Source organism: Megalobrama amblycephala, linkage group LG10, assembly GCF_018812025.1.
Source record: "Megalobrama amblycephala isolate DHTTF-2021 linkage group LG10, ASM1881202v1, whole genome shotgun sequence".
NCBI lineage: Eukaryota > Metazoa > Chordata > Actinopteri > Cypriniformes > Xenocyprididae > Megalobrama > Megalobrama amblycephala.
This window is the reverse complement of record NC_063053.1, coordinates 4,819,351-4,846,127: the sequence shown is the minus strand read 5'-3', so window position 1 is coordinate 4,846,127 and position 26,777 is coordinate 4,819,351. Positions and strand designations below refer to the sequence as shown.

At 39.1% G+C, this 26,777-nt stretch overlaps 2 protein-coding genes across 9 annotated transcripts in view; both read left to right on the top strand.

The window, feature by feature from the left end:
* klc1b (kinesin light chain 1b) overlaps nt 1-20,480 on the top strand; it is a 34,254-nt gene extending 13,774 nt beyond the window's left edge. For 2 of the 8 annotated variants that reach the window (XM_048204053.1, XM_048204054.1), the window contains 11 exons: nt 1,226-1,327; nt 1,512-1,685; nt 2,003-2,102; nt 3,910-3,962; nt 4,043-4,110; nt 5,279-5,387; nt 5,495-5,503; nt 5,634-5,789; nt 15,491-15,615; nt 16,935-16,992; nt 18,868-20,480. In XM_048204053.1, coding sequence (XP_048060010.1) covers nt 1,226-1,327; nt 1,512-1,685; nt 2,003-2,102; nt 3,910-3,962; nt 4,043-4,110; nt 5,279-5,387; nt 5,495-5,503; nt 5,634-5,789; nt 15,491-15,615; nt 16,935-16,992; nt 18,868-18,942 — 1,029 coding nt within the window. In that variant the 3' untranslated portion in view covers nt 18,943-20,480. Of the gene's footprint in view, nt 1-1,225; nt 1,328-1,511; nt 1,686-2,002; nt 2,103-3,909; nt 3,963-4,042; nt 4,111-5,278; nt 5,388-5,494; nt 5,504-5,633; nt 5,790-12,553; nt 13,919-15,490; nt 15,616-16,934; nt 16,993-18,867 lie in introns of those variants that run through there. The other 6 variants (XM_048204056.1, XM_048204057.1, XM_048204055.1 and 3 more) reach the window with 6 other exon arrangements.
* Nucleotides 20,481-24,170: 3,690 nt separating this feature from the next.
* The window catches only part of ptk7b (protein tyrosine kinase 7b), an 81,561-nt gene continuing 78,954 nt past the window's right edge, over nt 24,171-26,777 (top strand). Inside the window, exon 1 of the mRNA XM_048204052.1 lies at nt 24,171-24,669. Within this exon, the coding sequence (XP_048060009.1) occupies nt 24,564-24,669 (106 nt within the window). The 5' untranslated portion in view covers nt 24,171-24,563. The remainder of the gene's footprint in view (nt 24,670-26,777) is intronic.

The window sequence follows — 26,777 nt, the reverse complement described above, 5'->3', positions numbered from 1 at the left end:
AAACTGTTTGCCAACCTTACGATTAAATTTCATATTTGAAATCACCAATGAAATTTAACAACAACCGGCTCATAAATTTAGTTTCTAAACGCTCGAATCATGGCAAAAAAAACCAACTATTTTTCAGGCTGGATCAAGCTAATGCGCATGCGCAGACCTAAATGCCCGTCTCTTCGGAGGCACGTGTCTGACTGTTTCTATAGAAACCAGTGATTCTAACGGGCCGCTGAAGTGACGCGATGACTTTACCAGTCGGCGATTGGCTCTTATTTAGAAGGCAGGACTTATTCCGCCATATTGCGCGTTACACTTTCTCCCATTCAAAACAATACGAGTGACACATCTTGTGTTATTCTACAGTCTTTGGATTAGATCAGATTCAGACTCTCGTCATAATAACATAAAAAAATATAGCAGGACATTTTAATGAAGTAAGTGATTATTTATATAACAGTATTCATACAATACAGCATAACTCTTTTAAATAGTTAATTTAAAGATGACCTATGATGCTTTTCTCCATGTTCATCATTTATTTAGTGTGTAATTTTGCTGTTTAAGCATGAAAAAGGTTTCCAAAGTCCCTCAAGTGAGAGTTATTCTCTATATTAGTGTCACTGTTTCTGAACTTCATTGTAATCTTGTAAAAACATTGTAATGCTTTTCAGAAGGAGGGGCTTCATAGAGACAGGAACTAAACAGGGGTGCATTCCCCAAAGCATTGTTAGTTAACTATTGTCATAAGTCCCATTGAACTCTATTGATAATGACGGAACTTGCGACCATAGTTTGCTTTGGGAGACGCACCCCAGAGGGTTACTGACAGACTGGGAAGAGAGGAGCTGCAACAATGGACAATATGAGAAAAATAATGAACATTCAAGCAAGAAAACCTGTTCTAGTACAAATTGGGCATAATAGGTTCCCTTAAAATAATTATTTTACTGCATAAATCAGGGATGGGCAACTTCAGTCCTGGAGGGCTGCGGTCCTGCAGAGTTTTGCTTCAATCGTAATCAAACACACCTGAACAAGCTAATCAACATCTTCAGGATTATTAGATTACTAGGACCAAAGTTGCCCATACCTGGCATATATACACTTATAGATACATACATATAATAGTACATACATACTTCAAATACTGTGTTGAAATGTTAGAGGTGATGAAGCATGAATGTACATTATGTGCGGTCAGGTGTTGATCTTTGTGCTTGTGTTTCAGGTTGCAGCCACTCTCAATAATCTGGCTGTGCTGTACGGGAAGAGAGGCAAGTACAAGGAGGCCGAGCCGCTGTGTAAAAGAGCCCTGGAGATTCGAGAGAAGGTCAGTGAACATCACAACACCTCAACTTTCATTCACACATCAGTTAATCACCCTTACAAGAGAAAGACCATATTTGGGGGTCTATGGCATCAAAAAGACTAAAAATCCCAGGATTAGAGCACACAATTACATCATTGATCTGACTCTATTCGTCTGTCTGTTTGTCTGTCTATCTGTCTGTCAGGTGTTGGGGAAGGATCATCCTGATGTGGCGAAGCAGCTGAATAATCTGGCACTGTTGTGTCAGAATCAGGGCAAGTATGAGGAAGTGGAGTATTATTACTGCAGAGCTCTGGAGATCTACGAGTGCCGGCTCGGTCCAGACGACCCCAACGTGGCCAAAACCAAGAACAACCTGGTGAGTCTGTCAAACTGCAGTTCTAACTGTAGACGGTATTAAACACACACTTAATATTTGCGTTTTGCCCTCATTATGCAAATATAAGCGGAGCTGCAACAGACGTCAGTTTGTGTGGAGCTGAAGTGACGTTCATCTTTCTGTATGTTTAATAATCTAGTCTTTGGAATCAAGGCCGCTTCTTTTCATATCAGCGTTTTTCTCCACCCACACGCACACTGAGGCATTTGTCCTCATGTACCTGTGCAGACGTCTCACGTTCACAGTCTCTATTGAATGACCTTCTACAGCAGTGAATGTTTCTTGTCTCTCCGCAGGCGTCCTGCTTTCTCAAGCAGGGCAAATACAAAGAAGCCGAGGTTCTGTACAAAGAGATTCTGACCCGCGCTCATGAGAAGGAGTTTGGATCGGTGGATGGTGAGACTCAGTGTTACTCAGAGACGTGTGTTATTCATGCTGATCTGACACTGCTGTAGGTTTGATGTAGAAAACACACGGCAGGAACATGGCTATATTTACATGCACATCAATGTTTTGTTGTTAATAGGGTGCAACGGATTGTGGTTTATCTGTACGAACCAGGCCCCTCGGTTCGGAACACGTGATTTGCGGATTAAAGGGATAGTTCACCCAAAAATGAAAATTTGATGTTTATCTGCTTACCCCCAGCGCATCCAAGATGTAGGTGTCTTTGTTTCTTCAGTAGAACACAAATTATGATTTTTAACTGCAACCGCTGCCGTCTGTCAGTGGTATAATGCAAGTCAGCGGGAACTTTGACTATAAGAGTAAATAAAACATGACAGACAAAACCAAATTAAACCCTGCGGCTCGTGACGACACATTGATGTCTTAAGACACGAAACGATCGGTTTGTGTGAGAAACCGAACAGTATTTATATAATTTTTTACCTCTAATACACCACTATGTCCAACTGCATTCATCACTCGATTTGTTTGGTCTGATCGCGCTCTGACAGCGGCAGTGATGTCTCGCGCATATACTTCAATGAGAGCGAGACATCACTGCCGCTGTCAGAGCGCGATCAGACCTCACTAAGCGAGTTTTTAATTTGGACTTGTCTAAGCAAGTTTTATTTACTGTTATTGTAGAAGTTCCCATCCACTAGCATTATTTGACTGACAGACAGCAACGGTTGGAGTTAAAAATCATAATTTGTGTTCTACTGAAGAAACAAAAACACCTACATCTTGGATGCGCTGGGGGTAAGCAGATAAACATCAAATTTTGGGTGAACTATCCCTTTAACTGCAACAAGTCTTACCACTTTAAAACAGATGGTGTGTGAATACACAACCTAGCTCTTTTTCGTGACACTTTGCGCTTGAACGGACACATATGCTCACAAAATGATCTGAAAATCCCTGTCTCAACAATTATTCTTGTATACAGATGGTTATAAAGTCTTAAAGGGATAGTTCACCTAAAATGAAAATTCTGTCATCATTTACACTCTCAAGAAGTTCCAAACTTGTATGAATTTCTTTGTTCTGCTGAACACAAATGAAGGTATTTATAAGAATGTCAGTTACCAAACAGATCTCGCCCCCCGTTGACTAACATAGAATTTCTTTTTCCTCAATGTTTGAAATGTATTAGTTAGAAGTTTTTGCTGTGGTATCAAAAAAGTGTTCTTTGGGTAATAAATGGGAAGCAAAGTTACATTTGTCTTAACCCCCCTCATTTTAAAACTGTAATATGATCTGAAACCATGAGTTTTGTGATCTGTTGCACCACTAGTTGTAAATCTGAGGATGGCAATTTCAGTTAACATGTAAACACTGCAGTTTGATTGCCTGATTTGGTTTAAAACAATGATTCCTTAGATCCTGCTTCCAACCCTTGAAAATTAGTGAATAATATGTTGCATGTAAATGCCAACAGGACTGATTATTTTATAGAATTATTAACAGAAATTGAAATTAATAAATATTATGATTGCCCGACACGTTACAAGAATATTCCCATGCATGTGCACATATAAACATCATCATCAGATTATAGGCTTTAAACTGTCTGATGTGCATGTAAATGTAGTCGATAAAAGAGTCAGTGAGTGTTTCGTCTCCTTAAACTCCATTCTTGTTCTTATGAATCAGACTTGAGAGACACTAATATTGGGCTTCAGTGGCTTTAATTAGAGAGAGGGTAACGATCATGGGTAATCATGGGTAACGATGTCACTTGTGTGTCTGTTTGCAGCTGAAAACAAGCCCATCTGGATGCATGCGGAGGAGAGAGAGGAGATGAGCAAGGTGTGTGTGTGTGAAACATGACAGATGTTTGTATTGGTGTTGGCTTGCTGTCACTTACACTGTGTGTCTGTGATGTTCAGGGGAAGCACAGAGACAACACGCCGTACGGAGAATACGGAGGCTGGTACAAAGCCTGTAAAGTCAACAGGTACAACACACACTTCACCAGCTTGATCTGAGTGCGTTTCTTTGCTTTTGCTGTCAGAAATCAGGCAGACACATCCAGGAGCGTTTCATCAGGATCTCATCAAAAAAGGGCTTCCCTTTATTTTGATACTCTCATTTGATGCTGTAATAGATATAAAGTGTCTTTCACAAGCAGCATGCACAATAATCTCTGACAAACCATCTAAAGGATTTTTTTTTACAGTGAATTGTAGGTAAATATCCACCTCATCCAGTGCTATTTCTGTTTTCTGTCTTATATAGTATCTCATGAGAAATGATTCAGTGCATGAGTGAACTGTCCAAATGAATCAAACTGAATCGCAAGTCCTTGTTTGCAAATCGATTTGATCAATAGTGATTTATTTGTGAATCTGGCATCACTAGTTGTGATTCTAAACCGCCGAACACATGACATGAGTGATCAGGGGAACTGATCTCTGTTGAGACTAGGATTCATCACTGATGTTTTAATGTCTGGCAACGTCCCTGGACTCATCAAAATATTAATACAAAAGTGTTACACTGAGCATGTTTACATGCACATTCTTAACCCGATTGTTCATCATAAAAAACTGACAGTGTGTTTGTGTAAACGCACTAATCTTTTTTCATATATCAGCATAAAGCCATAAACGGCTTAAGCATAAACCGACGGATACAGCTGGATTTCTCCTGGCATGTAAACACATTAACCACTGTTCTGTGGCTAATTGAAGTGTGCATTTGTAATATTTGACAGCGTCTTCACTGCGGATTGAAGCACATCCAGACAGCGTTTGGCGGCAGGAAATGTATAACAAACTCCGACTCTTTCTTGAGCCAAGAAATGATAAAAATGTGTTCTTCTGATCTTGTGCAGTCAAAATAGAAGCAGTTCAGTCAAAATAATTGAATTTATTAATGAAGTCTTGTAAATGTGATTTACTTGCATGTAAAACGGGATAATTCGATAAGCTGAATTTTGGGAGTTATCGGTGCGTATGTAAACATGCTTATTAAAACTGTATATTTAACCAGACTGGAAGATGATTGAGTGAATATCCTGAAGAAACAATCAAAAGCAAAATATAAGAACTGATAATCTACAGTGAAGCGAAGCCTGTTGTAGGATGATTTGCACTGTGACATCACTGTGGTTTTGTCTGCAGTCCGACGGTCAATACGACCCTGAGGAATCTGGGCGCTCTGTACCGCAGACAGGGCAAGATGGAGGCGGCGGAGACACTGGAGGAGTGCGCCATGAGATCCCGCAAACAGGTGCGACACAAACCTCACTCACTTTGAGAGCAGCAGGACGTGTTTGTAAATGACATTTCATGTGCTTTCTCTCGCGTCTTTCCTTCCTGCTTTTCTGTGGATCCCAGAGCAACTCCGTGAGTCATTTTGAAGATGTTCTTGCACCTCATTAGCGATGATGATGCTGATTACCATCGTCTTTTAGAGCGCACGGCTCATCTTTCCCATGATGCTTCAAGTTGTAATATTGATTTGTGTGTGCGCCAGGGTCTGGACCCCGTCCATCAGACGCGTGTGGTGGAGATCCTGAAGGAGGGCGACGGCAGTGAGCGCCGGCGCAGCAGAGACAGTCTGTCTAGCGTAAAGTACGAGAGCGGCTCTGAGGGCGGCGATGAAGTGAGTATGGCTGTAGAGTGGAGCGGGGTGAGTACACATCCACTGCAGCCACCAATCACAGCACAGCTGCCTCTCAACAGGTGCCATCATGATGACATCAGCATCACACGGCAAAAAATGACGTTCTTCCTCAGTGTTTCTGTCTTGTTTTCCAGTACAAATTAGAGCCCGACCGATATGGATTTTTGGGGGCCGATGCCGATATTAACTCGAAAAGAGCCGATTTATAAGCCGATATTTTGATTTTGAAAATAAACTGGATATTAGACCCATTTCCTATAAACTACACTTACACGACATTCAATAGCAAAATATCTGCCTGTTCTATGTATGTGGGCTGTATAAACCATTTTCCAGAAGGGATTATGTTAAAAAAAAGCCTTAGATTACAGTCTCAATGACTAAACAATTGCACATCAAAAGTATATATTTTTTAATGATCAAAAAACAGTCTGGTTTTAAACATTTAACAGTTTTACTTACTTCCAGTTGAAGCTGGTTTTAACAGTCTGTGTGTGTACTGTAAATAAATTATAATACTAAAGTTAAAATAAAAGAGCTATACCAAACAAATTCAATATTCCACAAAACCATGTCAATGAATTGAAAATAAAATTAAAATAAGTTAAATGGGAAACACTGCAGATATATTTAGAATAAGTTAAACGCTAACGTTATAGTTTGACCTCTTATTAACGTTCGCGCTCTTCCACTGATAAACATGGTATTAGCTTTGTGGGTAATCTAATATAGCAATGCATTAGCGGCTGTAAGTGATGTTACAGAATATTTAGAAGTGATAATGATAGGACCGTTAGCTAGAACTATCACACTGTTTTTATATACAGTGTATGAACTAAATCTACAATCATTTCACATGACGAACGACAGACTCACCGTCAAAAGAGTACAACAATACTTTCTTCTGTAGTGGATTTCTGGCGCTGTTGTCAACTGGGGAGTTGCAGAGCTCCCTCTGGTGGGCAAACTATGCAACACTCATAACATGAGTGAAGCATGAGACTCTGTTTCTCATGTTTCATCGGCCGTTATAAACGCCGATGCCGATTTAAATGCAATTAGCTCATATCGGCCGATAATATCGGTCGGGCTCTAGTACAAATATCTAAACATTCTTAAATCAAGATACATTTACTGGAGAAGCAAAATGGCTGAAGATATTGAGTCTTGTTTTCTGAAAAATTTACCAAAATTAAGCAACTTCATGCTTAAAACATGAACAAATATCTGCCAATGGGGTCAGAAAAATAAAATTCATTCAAAGGGAAAACAAGGTTATTATTCTGACCCCATCGGCCGATATTTGTTCTTCATTTTGATACAGAAAAAAAGACTTAATATCTTCAGTCATTTTTCTTCTCCAGTAAATGTACCTATTTAAGAATGTTTAGATATTTGTGCTGGAAAACAAGACAAAAACACTGAGGAAGAACATCATTTCTTGCAGTGCAGATGATGTAGGTGTTGCTGAATGACACTTTCCAGCTGCCGTTTGGCCTTTTGTCGACCAGTCATGTAAATCATTGAATGGCACCCGTTGAGCGTCTGCTCTGTTCAAGGTCTTTATGAGCTGATTGTGTGTCCTGGCATGTTTGTGCTGATTTAACATGCTTGTATTTGTGTATGAAAGTGTTCGTAAGCATCTCTGACACACACAAGCCTCCCCGTGCTGCAGATCCGTGACGCACACAGTATCCTCGCCAGAACACGTCCAGGTCACATGACCCCGAGATCATTTTCTTTATGCGAATTTCTAATGTTAAGGCCCGTTCGCACCAAGAACGATAACTATAAAGATAACGATAAAGATATATTTCTAAAAATCGTTCTAATTATAAAAGGATAGCACTGTCCACACCACAGCTATAACGATAACGATATAGAGAAATTATATAATTGGGATCACTTTCAGAAATTTTGAACGATAAAACACTGATAGCCAATCAGAATCCATTCTAATTTAAGGGCTTGGACATTTAAAATGGCAGGCGACATTGCAGAGAATTTAATCACAGATGTCCAGAAAAATCCACCACTGTTTGACAAGTCAAACCCCCTTTTCAAGGATCCTTTAAAGAAAATAGATATATATGTAAAACAATCGTTAATCCCCTAGGAATACATGGTAAGTATTAACGATGAGATCATTATGCCAGGCTAGCAAACAGTGTCAAATAAAATTACCTCAGATATCCAGTGCTAGTTTTAGCAACATTGTCTTGCTTCCTTGAAGTTGCAGTGAAAAAGACTAGGCGTTGTTTTTATTCCACTATATTGACTTCATCAGCTAAATTCACTGTTAGATTAGATCGATTACACTAGCTATTCACTCGAAACATATCATGCTGAGGACATCTGCTGGTTAAAGCAGTGTAAATGCAACAAGAACAGCAAAAACATGTTGTACACACTTTGAAACTGCAGTGTGTGAGTTTAAAATAAACAGACCGTTATCATTCGTTGGTGTGGGCGCAAATATAGTTATCGTTATAGTTATTGGGGTGAACGGGCCTTTATTGTTGTGATTTATGATGTGGTCGTGTCCTCGTGCGGTTTGGCGTTGTGTGACGTCACTAGAGCGATGAGATGGTGTGGTGTGTTCAGGATGTTCAGTCTGATGTCATATCCTGCATGTGAAGCTTAATGCGTTCGATCATTAACACCTGCTCCGTCCTGCTTACAGAGTCACTGCTAGTGTATGCAATGAAATAATAATAATAACATGAAGCTCTGAACACGCCACTAAAGCACTCAGGATCTCTTGCATTACAAAGCTTCTTAAAGGGACAGTTCACCCATAAATGAACGTGGACTTGCTTTGACTAGTTTTCAGTGACTGTGTGTTTAATACAAGTTAAAACATGTGAAAGAATCTTTCAGTGCAGTGAGACAAAATAAACACACAAACACTGAAAACTCATCTAAATGTCACATGCAGTGTTGTCTCTTATTTTATGGATTGTTCGATGTTTGACCTGGAACATGAGCCGAAACAGATCAGATGTGTGTGTGTTGTGATGGTGTGTGTTTCTGTGTGATTTCTCAGGCAGTGCGCATAAGACTGTGGATGTGAAGATGACATTCATACCCAGAATAAATCAATCTTGCATTCTCAGATTGTTTCTGACTCCACCTCATGTCTCATGACGATCTCACATGGATCTTTCATATTAGACATCATTAGTGTTTGTTTCAGTGGTTCATCTCAAGTGGTCCAAAAATTATAAAGTTGGTTGACGTGACGCTCGGCGTGTGTTTGCCTGTGCATGCGACCTGCATGAATCTGTGCGCTCACCATCACTACCTGTTACTAACCAGCCACGTCATCGCAGTTGTTGCCATGACAACCAATCAGCCAATTTGGGCTGCCTTTCCCAACAGCATCGCGGGCCTAATAGATGCTAGTAAGCGCTTTCAGCACTATGATCTATTTATGAGGCTTTTGGGAAATGCAGCCGTGATCATTTTTTCCCGACACAGTGGATTGTGCTCTTCCCTTCTCCGTAAGAGACACGCTGGACTGGATGAGATCAGACAGAGAGGAACTTAACATCCAGTTTTAAGATTTAAATCTTTTTGAAAGAGTCTCTTCTGCTCACCAAGGCTGGAGTTTTGTTAAAAAATACAGTAAAAACAGTGAAATATTATTACAATGTAAAATAGCTGTTTTCTATGTGAATATATAGTAAACTGTAATTTATTCCTGTGATCAAAGCTGAATTTTCAGCATCATTACTCCAGTCTTCAGTGTCACATGATCCTTCGGAAATCATTCAAATCTGATGATTTGCTGCTCAAGAAACATTTCTGATTATTATCATTGAAAACAGTTGTGCTGCTTCATATTTTTGTGGAAACTGTGATACATTTTATTTTTCAGGATTCTTTGAATAGAAAGTTCAAAAGAACAGCATTTGTTTGAAATAGAATTTTTTGTAACATTATAAATGTCTTTACCGTCACTTTTGACCAATTTAATGCTTCCTTGCTGAATAAAAGTATTAATCTTACTCATCCCAGACTTTTGAATGGTAGTGTATCACACTAATGATATTTCACTGTTTTTACTGTGCTTTTGATCAAATAAATACAGCCTTGTTGAGCAGAAGAGACTTCTTTCAGAAACATTAAAAAATCGTAATGATTTCAGACTTGACTGTAAGTGTAAATATAAACACTGACACGCATCATTATATAAATAGACTGGGATTTGTGATCTTGTCCCTGCAAACAAACACACACACTGTTGCTGTAGAAGATAAATCACTGCTCTTTAAATGAAGATCAGCCCAGCCTTTGTTTCCTGTTCTACTTCATGTGTCGTGATCTCATTGACAGACAGGAGCTACTGCTCTCTCTGCTTTGACTTTTCTTTTAATTGTGCCTTATTAGCATGACAAAAACATGACCAGAGTGTTGTTTTAAAAAGCAGCAATTTATGAATTTAAGTAATAAGTTACTTTATTATTAAGAATGATAAAAAGTACTTTTTAAGAAAAATGCTGATAAAAATGTGTTTTCTGTTTATCAGCATTTGGCCATAAACTGAATGTGGTAGAAGTGTGTGTGATGCAGGGGCAAGAGAACAACCGTCTGATAGACAGACAGGCAGAGAGACAGTCATCCAGACAGACAGGCAAACAAACAGACAAGCAAACAAACAAACAAACAGGCAGAGAGACAGACAAGCATCCAGACAGACAGACAAGCATCCAGGCAGACAGACAAACAAACAAACAAACAGGCAGAGAGACAGACAAGCACCCAGACAGACAGACAGGCAAATAAACAGAGAGACAGACAGGCAATCATCCAGACAGACAGACAAGCATCCAGGCAGACAGACAAACAAACAGGCAGAGAGACAGGCAAACAAACAAACAAACAGACAGACAGACAGACAGACAGACAGACAGGTGGTCAGACAGACAGGCATCCAGACAGAGACGCAGACAGGTGGTCAGACAGGCAGACAGACAGACAGGCAAATAAACAGACAGACAGACAGGCATTCAGACAGAGATGCAGACAGGTGGTCAGACAGGCAGACAGACAGGCAAATAAACAGACAGATGGGCAGGCATAGAGACAGACAGACAGATAGGCATCCAGACAGTCAGTCAGGCAGACAGGCAAATAAACAGACAGGCAGAGAGACAGACAAGCATCCAGACAGACAGTCAGGCAGACAGGCAAATAAACAGACAGGCAGAGAGACAGACAAGCATCCAGACAGACAGGCAAACAAACAGACAGGTGGTCAGATAGGCAGGCAGACAGACAGATAGGCAGACAGGCATCCAGACAGAGACGCAGACAGGTGGTCAGACAGACAGACAGGCAGGCAAATAAACAGACAGACAGACAGACAGGCATCCAGACAGACAGACAAGCATCCAGACAGACAGACAGACAGACAGGCAAATAAACAGACAGGCAGAGAGACAGACAAGTATCCAGACAGACAGACAGGCAAACAAACAGACAGATGGGCAGGCATAGAGACAGACAGACAGACAGATAGGCATCCAGACAGAGACGCAGACAGGTGGTCAGACAGGCAGGCAAAAAAAACAGACAGACAGACAGACAGACAGACAAGCATCCAGACAGTCAGTCAGACAGACAGGCAAATAAACAGACAGACAGACACACAGGCAAACAAACAGACAGATGGGCAGAGAGACAGACAGACAGATAGAGAGACAGGCATCCAGACAGGCAAATAAACAGACAGGCAGAGAGACAGACAAGCATCCAGACAGACAGACAGGCAGGCAGGCAAACAAACAGAGACGCAGACAGGTGGTCAGACAGGCAGACAGACAGACAGGCAAATAAACAGACAGACAGACAGGCATTCAGACAGAGATGCAGACAGGTGGTCAGACAGGCAGACAGACAGGCAAATAAACAGACAGATGGGCAGGCATAGAGACAGACAGACAGATAGGCATCCAGACAGTCAGTCAGGCAGACAGGCAAATAAACAGACAGGCAGAGAGACAGACAAGCATCCAGACAGACAGTCAGGCAGACAGGCAAATAAACAGACAGGCAGAGAGACAGACAAGCATCCAGACAGACAGACAGACAGGCAAACAAACAGACAGGTGGTCAGATAGGCAGGCAGACAGACAGATAGGCAGACAGGCATCCAGACAGAGACGCAGACAGGTGGTCAGACAGACAGACAGACAGGCAGGCAAATAAACAGACAGACAGACAGACAGGCATCCAGACAGACAGACAGACAGACAGACAGACAGACAGACAGACAGACAGACAGACAGACAGGCAAATAAACAGACAGGCAGAGAGACAGACAAGTATCCAGACAGACAGACAGGCAAACAAACAGACAGATGGGCAGGCATAGAGACAGACAGACAGACAGACAGACAGACAGATAGGCATCCAGACAGAGACGCAGACAGGTGGTCAGACAGGCAGGCAAAAAAAACAGACAGACAGACAGACAGACAGACACACAGGCAAACAAACAGACAGATGGGCAGAGAGACAGACAGACAGATAGAGAGACAGGCATCCAGACAGGAAAATAAACAGACAGGCAGAGAGACAGACAAGCATCCAGACAGACAGACAGGCAGGCAGGCAGGCAAACAAACAGATAGGCAGACAGAGACGCAGACAGGCAGGCAGACAGACAGACAGACAGGCAAATAAACAGACAGACAGACAGACAGGCCACACATGTGTTTGAAATGAGCTCTTAATGGTGTGCTGTCTCTCTCTCTCTTCATCAGGCATAAAGCCATCAAGAGTTTCCCTCACCTTCTTCCTCCTCACACAGGAAGTGACGTGTTCGTATCATCCTCTGCCATAGCGGGTGTCCTTTAGTCCACCGGCCTTCACCGGCGACGCGTCTCTCTCCTGCGTTCTGCTATCTTCTTCTGTCTTCGGTTGACGTGACGTCGTCTTTGGGCTCTTCGTCTCTTTCTCCTTTCCGTCTCTCTCTCATCTCTGATCCGTTGATGATGGACGTCAACACGTTTGCTATCTGACGTCGCTGATGAACTTTCAGACTGAACTTTCTTTTAACTCTGATGGTTTTTGCTCTTTTTCTCCATTAGACTGTTTTGCCGTCTGTGGTTTTGAACGGCTTCTGGTGTTGAACAATCATTGTTGGTGTTTAACAGAAACTTTGAAACTTGCTCTTGATACTTTTTGTTATTATTTTTGTTTTGTTTTTTGTAATATATGACAAATGATGTTTTGGTGTCGCGTGAGGACGTGTGTGACACACATATCCAAAGTTGAACAACACAACGAACACAGACGGTTTCTCTGTGCTTCGGTGTCAAAGTTACGTTTACAGTATTCACCATTAACACTTGCCGTGAGGTTTGACGCATTAGTCAGCAGAGGCCATATTCTGGTTCTGTCAATCATATATATTATATTTCAGCTAATTATACTAACGAGAAATGATCTTGTGTTTGTTTATCTGCGGCCGTGAGATAGATGATCGAATCCTCATATATTTCCACCTGCAAAGGGAACAACAGGATTCAGATGTCAGTATTTAGAGATTTCAAACATGAACCATTTTCCTCGTTCGTTCGACTCAATCTTGTGTACGAACAGCATTTCTGAGCGATTAAATCATTTCATTGAGCTTGTTGAATGTGCTCAAGTCCGAACGCACAGACATTGAACACACATCAGTGTTTGCGCTCGATGAAACGCCTTAAAGAAGCGTCACAGAAGCTGATGTGACTGTACTGTATCACCCAATGTCCTTTTAGTTCAGTTTAGTGCACGTCAAATGATGTCTGTGCGCTCGTTTATTTCCCTATTTTCACTAATGATGATAGTTTGATCACCATTCCAAACACACACACACATGATGATGATGATGATGATGATGATGATGATGCAGTATAAAACGAACAAATGTTTCTCCTGTTCTCTTGATAACTGACGTGTTTATGCCGTGTGTCGTGGAATGCTGCTTATTTATTGATGGTTTTGGCTCTTCTGTATCTGTTTTATTCAGAGCGTTTGTTCTCTTTCATAGTGAGTAGATCTGCAAATAAATATATATAAACGTATTACTCCACTGCATTGTGATGTTTGTTGATATCCTCAATAAAGGTTTCATTTCTGGACTTTCTCATGATTCTATATCAGTGTATGTTTAATAATTTTGGTCTGTTTTTATATTGAGATCAAGTGCTTTGAATGTTATTTAATAAATAATTAAACAGTTTAATAATGTACATTTTGAGTATTACTGCTGTTTTCATTTTTTTCTGGATGTTATTTGCATATAAACGTGTTTTCTAATATGCAAGAATCAATCCTGATTAAATTGATGCACACAAATAAAATTCTTCCTGTTCTTCCTCAGTATTTCCAGCACAAATATCTAAACGTCCTTAAATCAAGATACATTAACTGGAGACGCAAAATGACTGAAGATATCAAATCTTGTTTCCTGAATAATGTATAAAAATGAAGTGAGTTTGTGCTTAAAACAAGAACAAATATCTGCCAACGGGGTCAGAAAAATAATCCTGTTTTCCCTTTGAATGAAGTTTATTTTTCTGACCACATTGGCGGATATTTGTTCTTGTTTTAAGCATAAAGTCACTTAATTTTGGTAATCAAGAGTTTCAATATGTGCTATTTTTGTATTAAAATATCCAAAAACCACTAGAACAATGTTATATATTTTGTTGACTTGTGTACTTACATTATCCCAAATGATTCCAAGAATGCCTAAATCCAGAGAAATAAGCAATTTTAACCAGGATACGGGCCGTGTGTGTGCATCGCCTATCAATGACATCATACCTGCATTACCCTCGATTTTATTTTGTAGAAACCATGGAAACACCAAAAACGCTTTAATATATTATGTTTTTTATTAGACAGGTGAGCAACTGTTTGAATACATTCATCGACAAAAAAACTAATCATGTTATATAGCTCAACACAGTAAGTTTTATCGTTTAAATCTCGTTTTCTTGATTTACCGCGAGTACCATGTTTTACCATGCCTAATATCGATCTATCTTACTGCAGTGTGCAACAGGTGTCTCATAGCAGCAGCTGACTAAATACACAGAGTACCACTATAACAACTTTCAACACACAAATATATATAATATAATAAAACAGCGCTGCGTTACCCCACATATGCATGACCGGAAGAAGCAGAAGTGCTCGTCTGCAGCATAATAAAAGCTCTACTGCTCTCGAGCCATGTGTCACGCTCGTCTCTCATTAGCAATCACTCCAGTGGCCTCGTTCCGCTCCAACGGCTTTCAGCCCCACCCTGCTTCATACAGTAATGTTAATAAATCTTTAAAACATTAGCTCATCCATGATTATGACTTCTGCCCGAGTCCCATCAAATTTTTTTCCACCGGCTGTAGACCTAAAGACAATTCCGCGAAATCAAGGCATCATCAAGCTACGCCTTCGTTTTGAATAAGCGACCTCTAGTGGTGAAAAATTACACATTGTGCCTTTAAGTAAATGCTTCTCCAGTAAATGTATCTTGATTTAAGAATGTTTAGATATTTGTACTGGAAAAAAAGACAAAAATACTGAGGAAGAACATCATGTTTTGCAGTGTGTGCATGCTAAGCACACTAGACCCAGGCAGAGCGGGTGTGTGAATGTGTGTGTTGTCCAGTGCAGTGTATTGAGTGTGTGTGTGTGTGTGTGCGTAGGATGGCAGCGGCGCAATGCAGCGCAGCGGCTCCATTGGGCGGCTCAGAGATGTGTTGCGCCGGAGCAGCGAGATGCTGGTGAAGAAGCTGCAGGGCCAAGGACCTCCAGATACGCACAACAACACGTATGAACAAATGCAACACACGCGTCAACATGTGCAGAGCGTGTTCTCAGATCCTAGAGCTGCTTTGACTACTGATAGTGTCTGATTTTTAATTAAAAACATTAAATAGTACACAGCATTAGATTACTTGACAAGAGGAGATGGATCATGGCTGATTTTGGTAGTGCTAGTGTTATCTTTGCCATTATTGTCAGTAGTTTATCTTTTTAACCCTCCCGACTTGAATTTCATGTGTATGATTGGAATAATTAAGGTTTTTTTTAATGTTTTTGAAAGAAGTCTCTTCTGCTTACCAAGACTTATTTGATCAAAAATACAGTAAAACAGTGAAATATTATTAGAATTTAAAATAACTGTTTTCTTTGGGAATATATAGTAAAATGTAATTTTATTCTTGTGATCAAAGCTGAATTTTCACTTCATTTCCAGTCTTCAGTCACAAGATTCCTCAGAAAAAATATCCTTCATTCTAATATATCTGATTTTTTTTCCATACGTTTGGTTCATATTTCTTCATCACATTAGAGAGACGTATTCAATAAGACTAATGCTCACATCAGTAGTTCTTGTTCTCTAATGTTTCATTATTGTGTGTGTTTAAAGGAATAGTTCACCCAAAAATGAAAATTATCCCATGATTTACTCACTCTCAAGCCATTCTATGTGTATATGATGACTTCTTTCAGCTGAACACAAATGGATATATATTAAATAATATCCTGGATCTTCCCAGCTTTGTAATGGCAAGTTGGGTCAGAGGTCACTCTTCCGCTGGAACTTGAACGTGCGTACGTACATTTCCGGAAGCCAGTGATTATGGTTTATAAAGTTTTAATATGGATATTTTTCTTACAAAAACCCATCGCTTCACTTCAGAAGGCCTTTATTAACCCCCTGGAGCCATATGGATTACTTTTATGATGGATGGATGCACTTTTTGGGGTTTCAAAAACGTATTATAAAGCAGAATAATTTTTAATATAACTGCGATTGTTATATATATTGTTATGTAATATAACTATCTTCAGCTGAAAGAAGTCATATACACCTAGGATGGCTTGAGGGAGAGGAAATCATGGGATAATTTTTATTTTTGGATAAACTATTCCTTTAAACACACACAATAATAATGCATTAGAGAACAAGAACTGCTGTTATGAGCATTAGTCTTATTGAATGGAGAAATATAAACTCAGTCCTTCATTCTTACAAATTCTGTCATGATGTTCAACTCTGTTTGAGACATTTCCTCCTTGTCAGACCTTTTTGTATCTTTTGTTCTGTGGTTTTTTAGATATTTGTCTTTTTTTTCTCTACAGAATGAAACGTGCCGCTTCACTCAACTTCCTGAACAAGACGGGTGACGAGTCATACCAGGTAACTAATATATTAGTTAATATAACACTGTTGTTTAGGATCATGAACTCTGTTACCAAACAGAATTGATTATTGTCATTCTGAACTATTAATTGAACATCATTAGAGTGATAAAAGCAGCTGTATTTTATAAAGTGATTAAGGCATTTTAGTAGGGGTGTGACACGAGATCTCGCGAGACTAAAATGTGACGAGATTTCTCGTCGAGGCAAAAAGTAGTTGCCATGACAGTGTTAGGATGATTAGGAAAGAATATGCCACCGCTACATTTACATTATGCCTCCACTGTCATTTTGCTTTGTATTTAAATAAAAAAAACCATTTAATTCAGTTGGATAACGCTCGCCGCCGCTCCATATTCACAGAGTACGCGCAGTCGTGAAAGTGAAAGTAAACGCGAGCGCACATTCAAACGCAATTTCAATTCCCCGCATTTTGAAAGCGGCTCCCTGATGAATACAGATATCTCTCAATATGAAAGCTATCTTAGGCTGGGCAGTGTCGTTGTAACCATCTCTTAGCTCTGTATCAAAGAAAAATTTGGTCTTATTTGCACTTTGAATATTGAGAGAGTGTGATTATGGTTGCACTTATTGTAAAGTGTTACCATAAAAATGAATAACAGTTTTCTCTTAATCGTATTAAGCACAAACAATAAGGTTTCGTTTGTTAACATTAGTTAATGCACTGTGAACTATCATGAACTAACAATGAATGACTATTTTTATTAACTAACATAAACAAAGATTAATAAATACTGTAGCAAATATATTGCTCATTGTTAGTTGATGTTGGTTAATACATTTAATGTTAATAAATGAGACCTTATTGTAAAGTGTTACCATTTTCATTTATACTGTTTTTATTTCTATGATCAGTTTGTGGAAAGGAGTTCAGTTAGGAGGTCAAAAGTTGTAGAAGCTCATAAATCATGTCCAGTAAGATCTGAAGAGACTGAAATCATACAGAAGAGAAGTCAGTCAGTTGAATTAGTGGCAAAACCTTTTACAGTGCTTGAGTATTGTTGTCTTTTACTGCATATGATAATTCAAGTAGAACTGAAATGACATTCATTACAAGATGATTAGTTAAAACATTTCAAATACACCTGCAGACTATTTCATGTATTTCGCTATTGAGGATTTTTTAAAAATAGTGTGTAAAAATATTGTCTCGTCTCGTCTCGTGAACTCAATCTCGAGTCTCGTCTCATCTCTTGAGATACCTGTCTCATCACACCCCTACATTTTAGACATTAAGCTGAAGAACTTCCCTTTATTGCGGTAAAATCACTGTAACTCACAACACCGAGTGCCATTTGAACTTGAGGCTTTTTTAAGAGGCCCTGTTTCCATCTGGTATTAAGATGCATTTTAGTCAATCGGATCACAAGTGGACGACACTAAATACAGGTGTAAACGGGTTGTAAAACGTTTGAGCTTGTCCACTTTCGACCACTTCCAGAGGTAGTCGAAAAACGCATTTGACCGCATTGCTTTCGTAGTGGAAACGCTCATGTGGTCGAATGGGTTCGAACAGCCGCTAAAGATGCCTACTCTCCGTCTATTGAATGCGTAAACATTATGGGAAGTGCGTTAGCCAGACGGGATTTAGACTTTAACGTACCTAGCAGAATGTTATCTCATCATTCCTGGTTTCTAACAGACACTCACCATGTTCGATGTGGTCTTGCATCTGTAACGAAAAGCTGCTGCTCTTTGTATGTTTTCCCGTCGTCTTTGGTTGCATTTATATGTAAACTGCGCAAGCTTATTTAGTCCTTTAGATCGAAAGATCTGAAAAAGCTCCTACATTTATGGTCCATGGTTTCCTCACGTTCATCTCTAATTTTGTGTGTTTTGTGCTTGTATTCAGAATCTGGGCGGCAGGCGGCTGAGAGACAGTCGAGGTTTGAGCTCCAGTAATGTGGATCTGTACAACAGCAGTTAAATCTGTCCACGACGAAACACTGCGCTGCTCACACACACACACACACACACACACACACACACACACACACACACACACACACTCAAAGCTTGAGACACTCCAAAACTACTCTCACCCTGAAATGTTCCAGCATGGCCTCATGACAGCCACTGTTACACTACAAAGCCATAAAATAAACCCTAGACAGGAGACGGAGCCTTCTGGGTGATCGGGAACTGCTGCTGCTTTGGTTACAATGACTACTTATGATTCAGAAACTGCAAACACTAGAGTCACACTATAGATGTCTTGTTTACATGGACGCCTGTTAGAGATTTCTCTGTTACGGAGCTTCACTGGAAATTATGTTTTATAGATTTGCTTGTCTTTAGAGCTCATTTATGGGTTTTGCTGATGTGAGCTGATATCTTTTTGTCTCAGAGGGAATGAAGCCATTTAATTCTTTTCATCTGGGTTTCGGTTTATAGGGTATTTTAAAACTCATTAAGAAAAACAGAGTAGAAGAGAATTTGCAGTGCTGAAATAATGAAGATCACACATAATAATCAGTACTGCTTCAGCTCTGTGCGGAGGATGTTTAAAATGCCGTCTGTTCTCAGGGGACACACACTCTTAATGCTCAGACTGACGCTGCATCTCAGAAAGGTCAATATATCATGAATAATCAGCTCATATTTTTATAATGTGCAGCACAGATATCAGGTTATATCTAAAGAAACTAGGTAATCTGTAAATGTGCAAGAGTATACATAAAACCACTAAATTATGTCACCTTGAATCATATTTTGCTATGTTTGTATTTCCAGATGCTTTATGCACAGGGCATCACTTCATCAAAGATGTCCCTGGTTTTAAACAGTACACTGTATAGAAAGTTGGTAGCAGGGTAAATTTATATATATATTTGAGTAAGTGTGGGTTATTGCATGAATATTATCTTTATATATCAACTAATTCAGGTTTCTTTGTTGTGCTAATGCTGTCAGTTTCTAGTCCAAGTGCTTGAATAATGAAACACTGAGTCCAAAATCATTAAAGTTGTTACAGGACCTCATGCTGACAAATGAATGTTTATGGATTAGTTTTTTTATGGTGTAAATATTATGGATGATCCTCTCAGTTTGTAAATGTATTTTAGAAAGAGCAAAATAAACACTGAGGATCCTGCTGATTTTATATGGGAGAAAATGCCTGTTACTTTGACATGATCATCTGAGATTATGATATTAGTGATATACGCCGCTGCATACTGTGTGACTGAACTGTTCTCTTTGCCATCAAACCACTTTTTTTTGTTGAAATTGTAAACCAAAGCTGTCATCTCACCCGTGGGGATGAGAAATTATGTTCTTTTAAATATTTCTGATATTTGTGTCTGACCTGGGGTCATATTGGTTCTTGAGGAGGTTGTTAATCTATAATCTTTGTTACTATTCATGTCATTTACTTGTTGCCATTAATGCCATTTGCTTCTGTAATGCCCAAATGGTTTGAGGAAATAATGTTCTCAAGACAATAATAAATTGTGCCAAATTTTACACTCCTGTCCAAAGTTGTTTTACTCCCTTTAAAACATTTCTCATTGTAAAATTAACATTAGAAGGTCACTTCTATAATGGTGTATTGTTTTTGTCCTTAATCTTGTACAGCAAAACTATGGCCCTATTAGGGTATTTAAACTATTAGGGTATTTAAGTAGCTTTTATAAACGTACCAAAGAAAAAAAAAACATTTCTGGTGAGCATTTTGAGACAAATCAACAATGGCACTGACATATTTTAAGATATGTCAGTGCAAGTTACATACAGTTAAAACAGCTCAAATAGCAATTTAGTCTAGGACTAGCTTAAGCCTTGTCTGTGAAACCGGTGGTATATTAGACAAATCTGCAGCTTAGTTAAAGTAGCTAATTATACTGTGTCTTTAGTTATTTTTTTAAACTGTTATTTTTAATACGATTTCACATATTTATTATTCCAGCATGTGCAGACTCAGAGAAGTGCGCACGCGTTTCCCGCCTAAACAGGTACGTCACCTGCCGCCACAAAAAGCGCGCGCTGCTGCCATCATTCAAAAAATAACGGCCGTTTAACGGATATTTAAGCTACACAGATAGAAGAACCGCCATGTTTACTGGCAGACTGAAATGGAGAGAAGCAGAGATGCCATCAAAAAACGAACAATAAGTTATGTCATGTGAAATTAATTTGAATTAGTTTAGCATAGTTAATTGATTATTGATAATTATCAGGGAGCGGATTGCAGGAATTTTACTCTTTCCTGTCCTCAGTGTGAAAAGACGGATCTCAAAATCATTCAGTCACTGCTGGAAAGGGTTCAAATATGCAAAAAAATCCTTGAAAACTGAAGATTCTGCAGGACCTGGAGGATTTTTCTGAAGAACAGAGCTCAGTTTAACTGCTCAGAATAAACAAGGGACTCATGAACAACCATCACACAACAAAAAAGTCGTAGATCATCCAGGTAACCACATAGTATTTAAGAATCAATGGTTCACAAACTTTTGAACGGGTTCTTTTTAATAAATTCAGCTATTTTATTTTGTCATGTGGACTATATGTAAACATCTTTTATGTAAAATATCTTACTCAGTACAGCACTAAACAAAAAATAATCTCTTATTTTGTTAAAATTATTCACATTTTCACAGATTCTGCAAGTGGTTCACATACTTTTTCTTGTAAAAGTATCATAAAGTTCGTTATATATATCATTCATTATTCAAAAAGTGAAACTTGTATATTATATTCATTCATTACACACAGACTGATATATTTCAAATGTTTATTTCTTTTAATTTTGATGATTATAACTGACAACTAAGGAAAATCCCAAATTCAGTATCTCAGAAAATTAGAATATTGTGAAAAGGTTCAATATTGAAGACACCTGGTGCCACACTCTAATCAGCTAATTGACTCAAAACCAGTGGCATAACTTTGTTTTAAAAAGTGGGTAGGACAGGAATGTGTGTGTGTGTGTGTGTGTGTGTGTGTGTGTGTGTGTGTGTGGGGGGGGGTATTGTAATTGTATTATTACAATAATAATAATATGATATTAAAATTAATATGATAGTTTCTTCCTTACATCTGTTATAATACAATATGTCTCGAAAGTATGTATATTAGTTGATAAATACGTGGATCCGCTGATGTAAATAGATTGTCCAGATGGACTGGAGGAAATATTTTCGTTTAGCATGCAAGAGATTCTAGGTTCGAATCCAACCATGTATGATTTTTTTTTCTCTCATTAAAACCAAAGTTGTTCGTCAGTGATTGTGTATCAAGAGCAGGGACACGTTTATTTGTATTTTGTTTTGTGATTCATCGTAACGAATAGAGAGTCTCTGCAACAGTTAAGCTGTTGCCGTAGATTGAAGGGCTCATCCATGTGAACACTGCGCAGTGTGCACGAGCGCCAAGAAAACACTGTTGTGACTCTGATAACAGCGACAATGAGCACTCAACATGATTTCAAAAACAACACATCCCAGCGCCAGATCGCCTATTATTAACACAAATTGATAATCAACTAGAGGTGTTTCTTTTGTATTAGATATCCGCGAGATGCCGCGAGATGTTTCAAAAAGTGGTGGGGACAATATCAACCCTTTCAAAAAGTGGTGGGGACATGTCCCACCCGTCCCACCCGCAAATTACGCCTATGCTCAAAACACCTGCAAAGGCCTTTAAATGGTCTCTCAGTCTAGTTCTGTAGGCTACACAATCATGGGGAAGACTGCTGACTTGACAGTTGTCCAAAAGACGACCATTGACACCTTGCACAAGGAGGGCAAGACACAAAAGGTCATTGCAAAAGAGGCTGGCTGTTCACAGAGCTCTGTGTCCAAGCACATTAATAGAGAGGCGAAGGGAAGGAAAAGATGTGGTAGAAAAAAAGTGTACAAGCAATAGGGATAACCGTACCCTGGATAGGATTGTGAAACAAAACCCATTCAAAAATGTGGGGGAGATTCACAAAGAGTGGACTGCAGCTGGAGTCAGTGCTTCAAGAACCACTACGCACAGACGTATGCAAGACATGGGTTTCAGCTGTCGCATTCCTTGTGTCAAGCCACTCTTGAACAACAGACAGCGTCAGAAGCGTCTAAAGACAAAAAGGACTGGACTGCTGCTGAGTGGTTATGTTCTCTGATGAAAGTAAATTTTGCATTTCCTTTGGAAATCAGGGTCCCAGAGTCTGGAGGAAGAGAGGAGAGGCACACAATCCACGTTGCTTGAGGTCCAGTGTAAAGTTTCCACAGTCAGTGATGGTTTGGGGTGCCATGTCATCTGCTGGTATTGGTCTGTGTTGGTCATCTGCTGGTATTGGTCTGTGTATTGGACTGTGTTTTCTGAGGTCCAAGGTCAACGCAGCCGTATACCAGGACGTTTTAGAGCATTTCATGCTTCCTGCTGCTGACCAACTTTATGGAGATGCAGATTTCATTTCCCAACAGGACTTGGCACCTGCACACAGTGCCAAAGCTACCAGTACCTGGTTTAAGGACCATGGTATCCCTGTTCTTAATTGGCCTGCAAACTCGCCTGACCTTAACCCCATAGAAAATCTATGAGGTATTGTGAACAGGAAGATGCGATATGCCAGACCCAACAATGCAGAAGAGCTGAAGGCCACTATCAGAGCAACCTGGGCTCTCATAACACCTGAGCAGTGCCACAGACTGATCGACTCCATGCCACGCCGCATTGCTGCAGTAATTCAGGCAAAAGGAGCCCCAAATAAGTATTGAGTGCTGTACATGCTCATACTTTTCATGTTCATACTTTTCAGTTGGCCAAGATATCTAAAAATCCTTTCTCTTAAGTACTATTCTAATTTTCTGAGATACTGAATTTGGGATTTTCCTTAGTTGTCAGTTATAATCATCAAAATTAAAAGAAATAAACATTTGAAATATATCAGTCTGTGTGTAATGAATGAATATAATATACAAGTTTCACTTTTTGAATGGAATTAGTGAAATAAATCAACTTTTTGATGATATTCTAATTATATGACCAGCACCTGTGTATATATATATATATATATATATATATATATATATATATATATATATATATATATATATATATATATATAACGAACTTTTTGATATCTTTTAGATTATTCTCTACAAGATTAAAACAGCGGTTTTGTGAAGAAAAAAGCAAATCTGAGTAGTAATGCGGTTCGTTGTTTCCCGCTGCTGCCAGCGGGATGCAGCATTGGACCCGTTTTCCCGACGTGAGCGAGAGCGCTGAAACCGGAAGCTCCGGCGAGAGAGAGAGAGAGAGAGAGCGAGAGCGAGAGCGAGAGCGAGAGCGGGCGAACCCGGGACCGAGTAAAGTAACCCGCTGTTTCTTACGGACTACAGACGGATCCCGTGAGGAGTGCCGAGACTCTTACCGACCGCAGCAGGAATACAGCGATCACTCACCGGACCAACATATAATGTCATCGAACTCATAGCGCGCTTCTTTTATATCTCAGTTTGTTGTTTGCGTCTCGTGAAGCCAAGGAGAATAATCGTAATTTCTGCGCACTTTGTGAACGCGTTTGACCTGCGCAGCTGCACCTGCGCGTCCCCGGAAAACATGGACGGATCACCGGGGACCGAAACCGAGAGGAGCTCCAGAACAACAAGACGAAGACGAAGAGCCGACGGCAGTCTTCTAGCCGTCTTCATAATGTGCTCTAAAGGTAAGATCATTACACGGTAGGTTGAGCATCAAGCTTTAATGACAACCAGCCTGCTTGACTAGTTGCATTTACTAGTTACCTGAGTCAGTCTGTAACGTGTGGAAGCACATTTCCGCCACTTAAGAAAAAAAAGCATGCTTTGTTAAATCATAATTATGACATAGCCTACTACTTATAAGTAGAAATGATGACATACTAATGACTTAATATGCCATGATTCTGAGTTCATATATCATAATTATGATGATATTACATATTAAAAATGTAAAAATAAATAAAAGATGTAAAAAAAAAGTGATGAAGTCAAAATTATGAGATAAAAGGTAAAATTATGACATTAAGTCTAAGTAATAATTTTATTTTATTTTTTATCTCAAATGACTTAGTATGTCTTAATTTTGACTTTTTATGTCATCACCATGATTTACAAAAAAGCATGATTTTTCTCTTATGTGAAATGGGCTTATATAATAACGTCCTTCAGTATTTTCGCATGTTTCTCATATGACGGCGTCAGGGAAAGTTAAACTGTTGTGTTCAGGTGTGATGCTGAGATCTGGATTCATCATTTATTGACAGCAGCAGATGATCAGTGTTTGTGGAAATGAGCTTCAGATCTCCTGAAAGCTGATTGTTTATAAATGAACAGTCCAGATCCTGTGTGAACCTTTAATATCGATCAGCTGTGAGATGTCGGTGAGGACATCATCATCACATCATCATCACATCATGGTGTTTGTTCAATGATCTCAACAGGCAGAAATAGGAAAGGCTGGTTTCTTTCTCACACTGATGGTTTGAGTCTGTAAGCCTTGAAAGGAAAACATTCATCTTTTTCATAAGCTTTAATGGTGTTTGTGTTCCATCAGCATCATGAACCCGTGAGCGGCTCTTATTAGTGCATGTTGTGTTCATGCTCATATGTGCATATATGGCAGGTGTAATTGTAGCGATATGAGCTCAGATGATGCTCCATCAGACACCTCCAGTGTCCAGAAGCTCCTTTTATAGGTTTTATAGTCATTATTGCTTTCAACAGTGACTGTCATATTCATTCAGAACTGTAGTTACCATATTTATGCTTTGGTTCAAGTGATTTCAGATACTGGGTCGTTGGGACGTTTCTGCTGTCAGACTGTTTAATTGTTTAATAGTTTGAGGACTGATTTTTTTCATTAGAACTAAATCTGACAAACTCATTTGAAAACATGAAAAATCAGTTGTGCTTAAAAATTGTATTATTTATAATATACTCATTTAGTAGCAAACATGCATCTGTGTTCATTAAGGAATTTTGTGTGTGTGTGTTTGTGTGTGTGTTTCATGCATGATCAGATTCCTCTCTCTGTGAGTGTTTGAGTTGCAGGACTCTAGTTTTATATTTAAGGGATTTCCAAACTGGGTTCCAGGGACCTCTTTGGAAAAGTGTAAAAATAAATTATAAAAATTAGATGAAACTAACTAACTTTAATTAGATTTAAATAAATAGCACATCTAGTTATAGGGAATAGAAAAAAAAATATTGTAATAGAAATTAAAAATTTTACTAGGGCTGCCCCCTAATATTTGACAAGAAGAGGCTCAGCCGGCCAAAGTTGACTAATTAGTTTGTTAGTTCAATTCAATACACAATTATTTGTATAGCATTTTTCCACAATACATATTGTTTCAAAGCAGCTTTACAGAGAATGCATGTCAACATTACAATTCAGAGTAATCTGTTATCAGAGGTGACTGTCCAAATTATGTAATTTCTGAAATGTACATATGCAGATCACACAGTTAGCTAACAATGTATTAATTTAAGCAATGTATTAATTTAAGGTAGAAACAAAGAGCTCATGGAAGTAATGAATACATGTTGTAAACGCATGATTAGGATATATAGAGAATTTAGCATTGGTGCTTGTTGATCCAGAGTTTGCTTCATCTGAAGTCCTCGCAGGAGTTGGGGTCATCTCTTCACAGGTGTTAGGCATCTGAAGTCTTCATAAAAGAAGGCTTGATCCAAACTTGTGCTGACATTCTCTCTAGTTACCTCAGGATGGGCATCCCGAGATAAAACAGGAAAGCAAATGGAAAATTATTAGTTTAGCTGCTGTTCATAA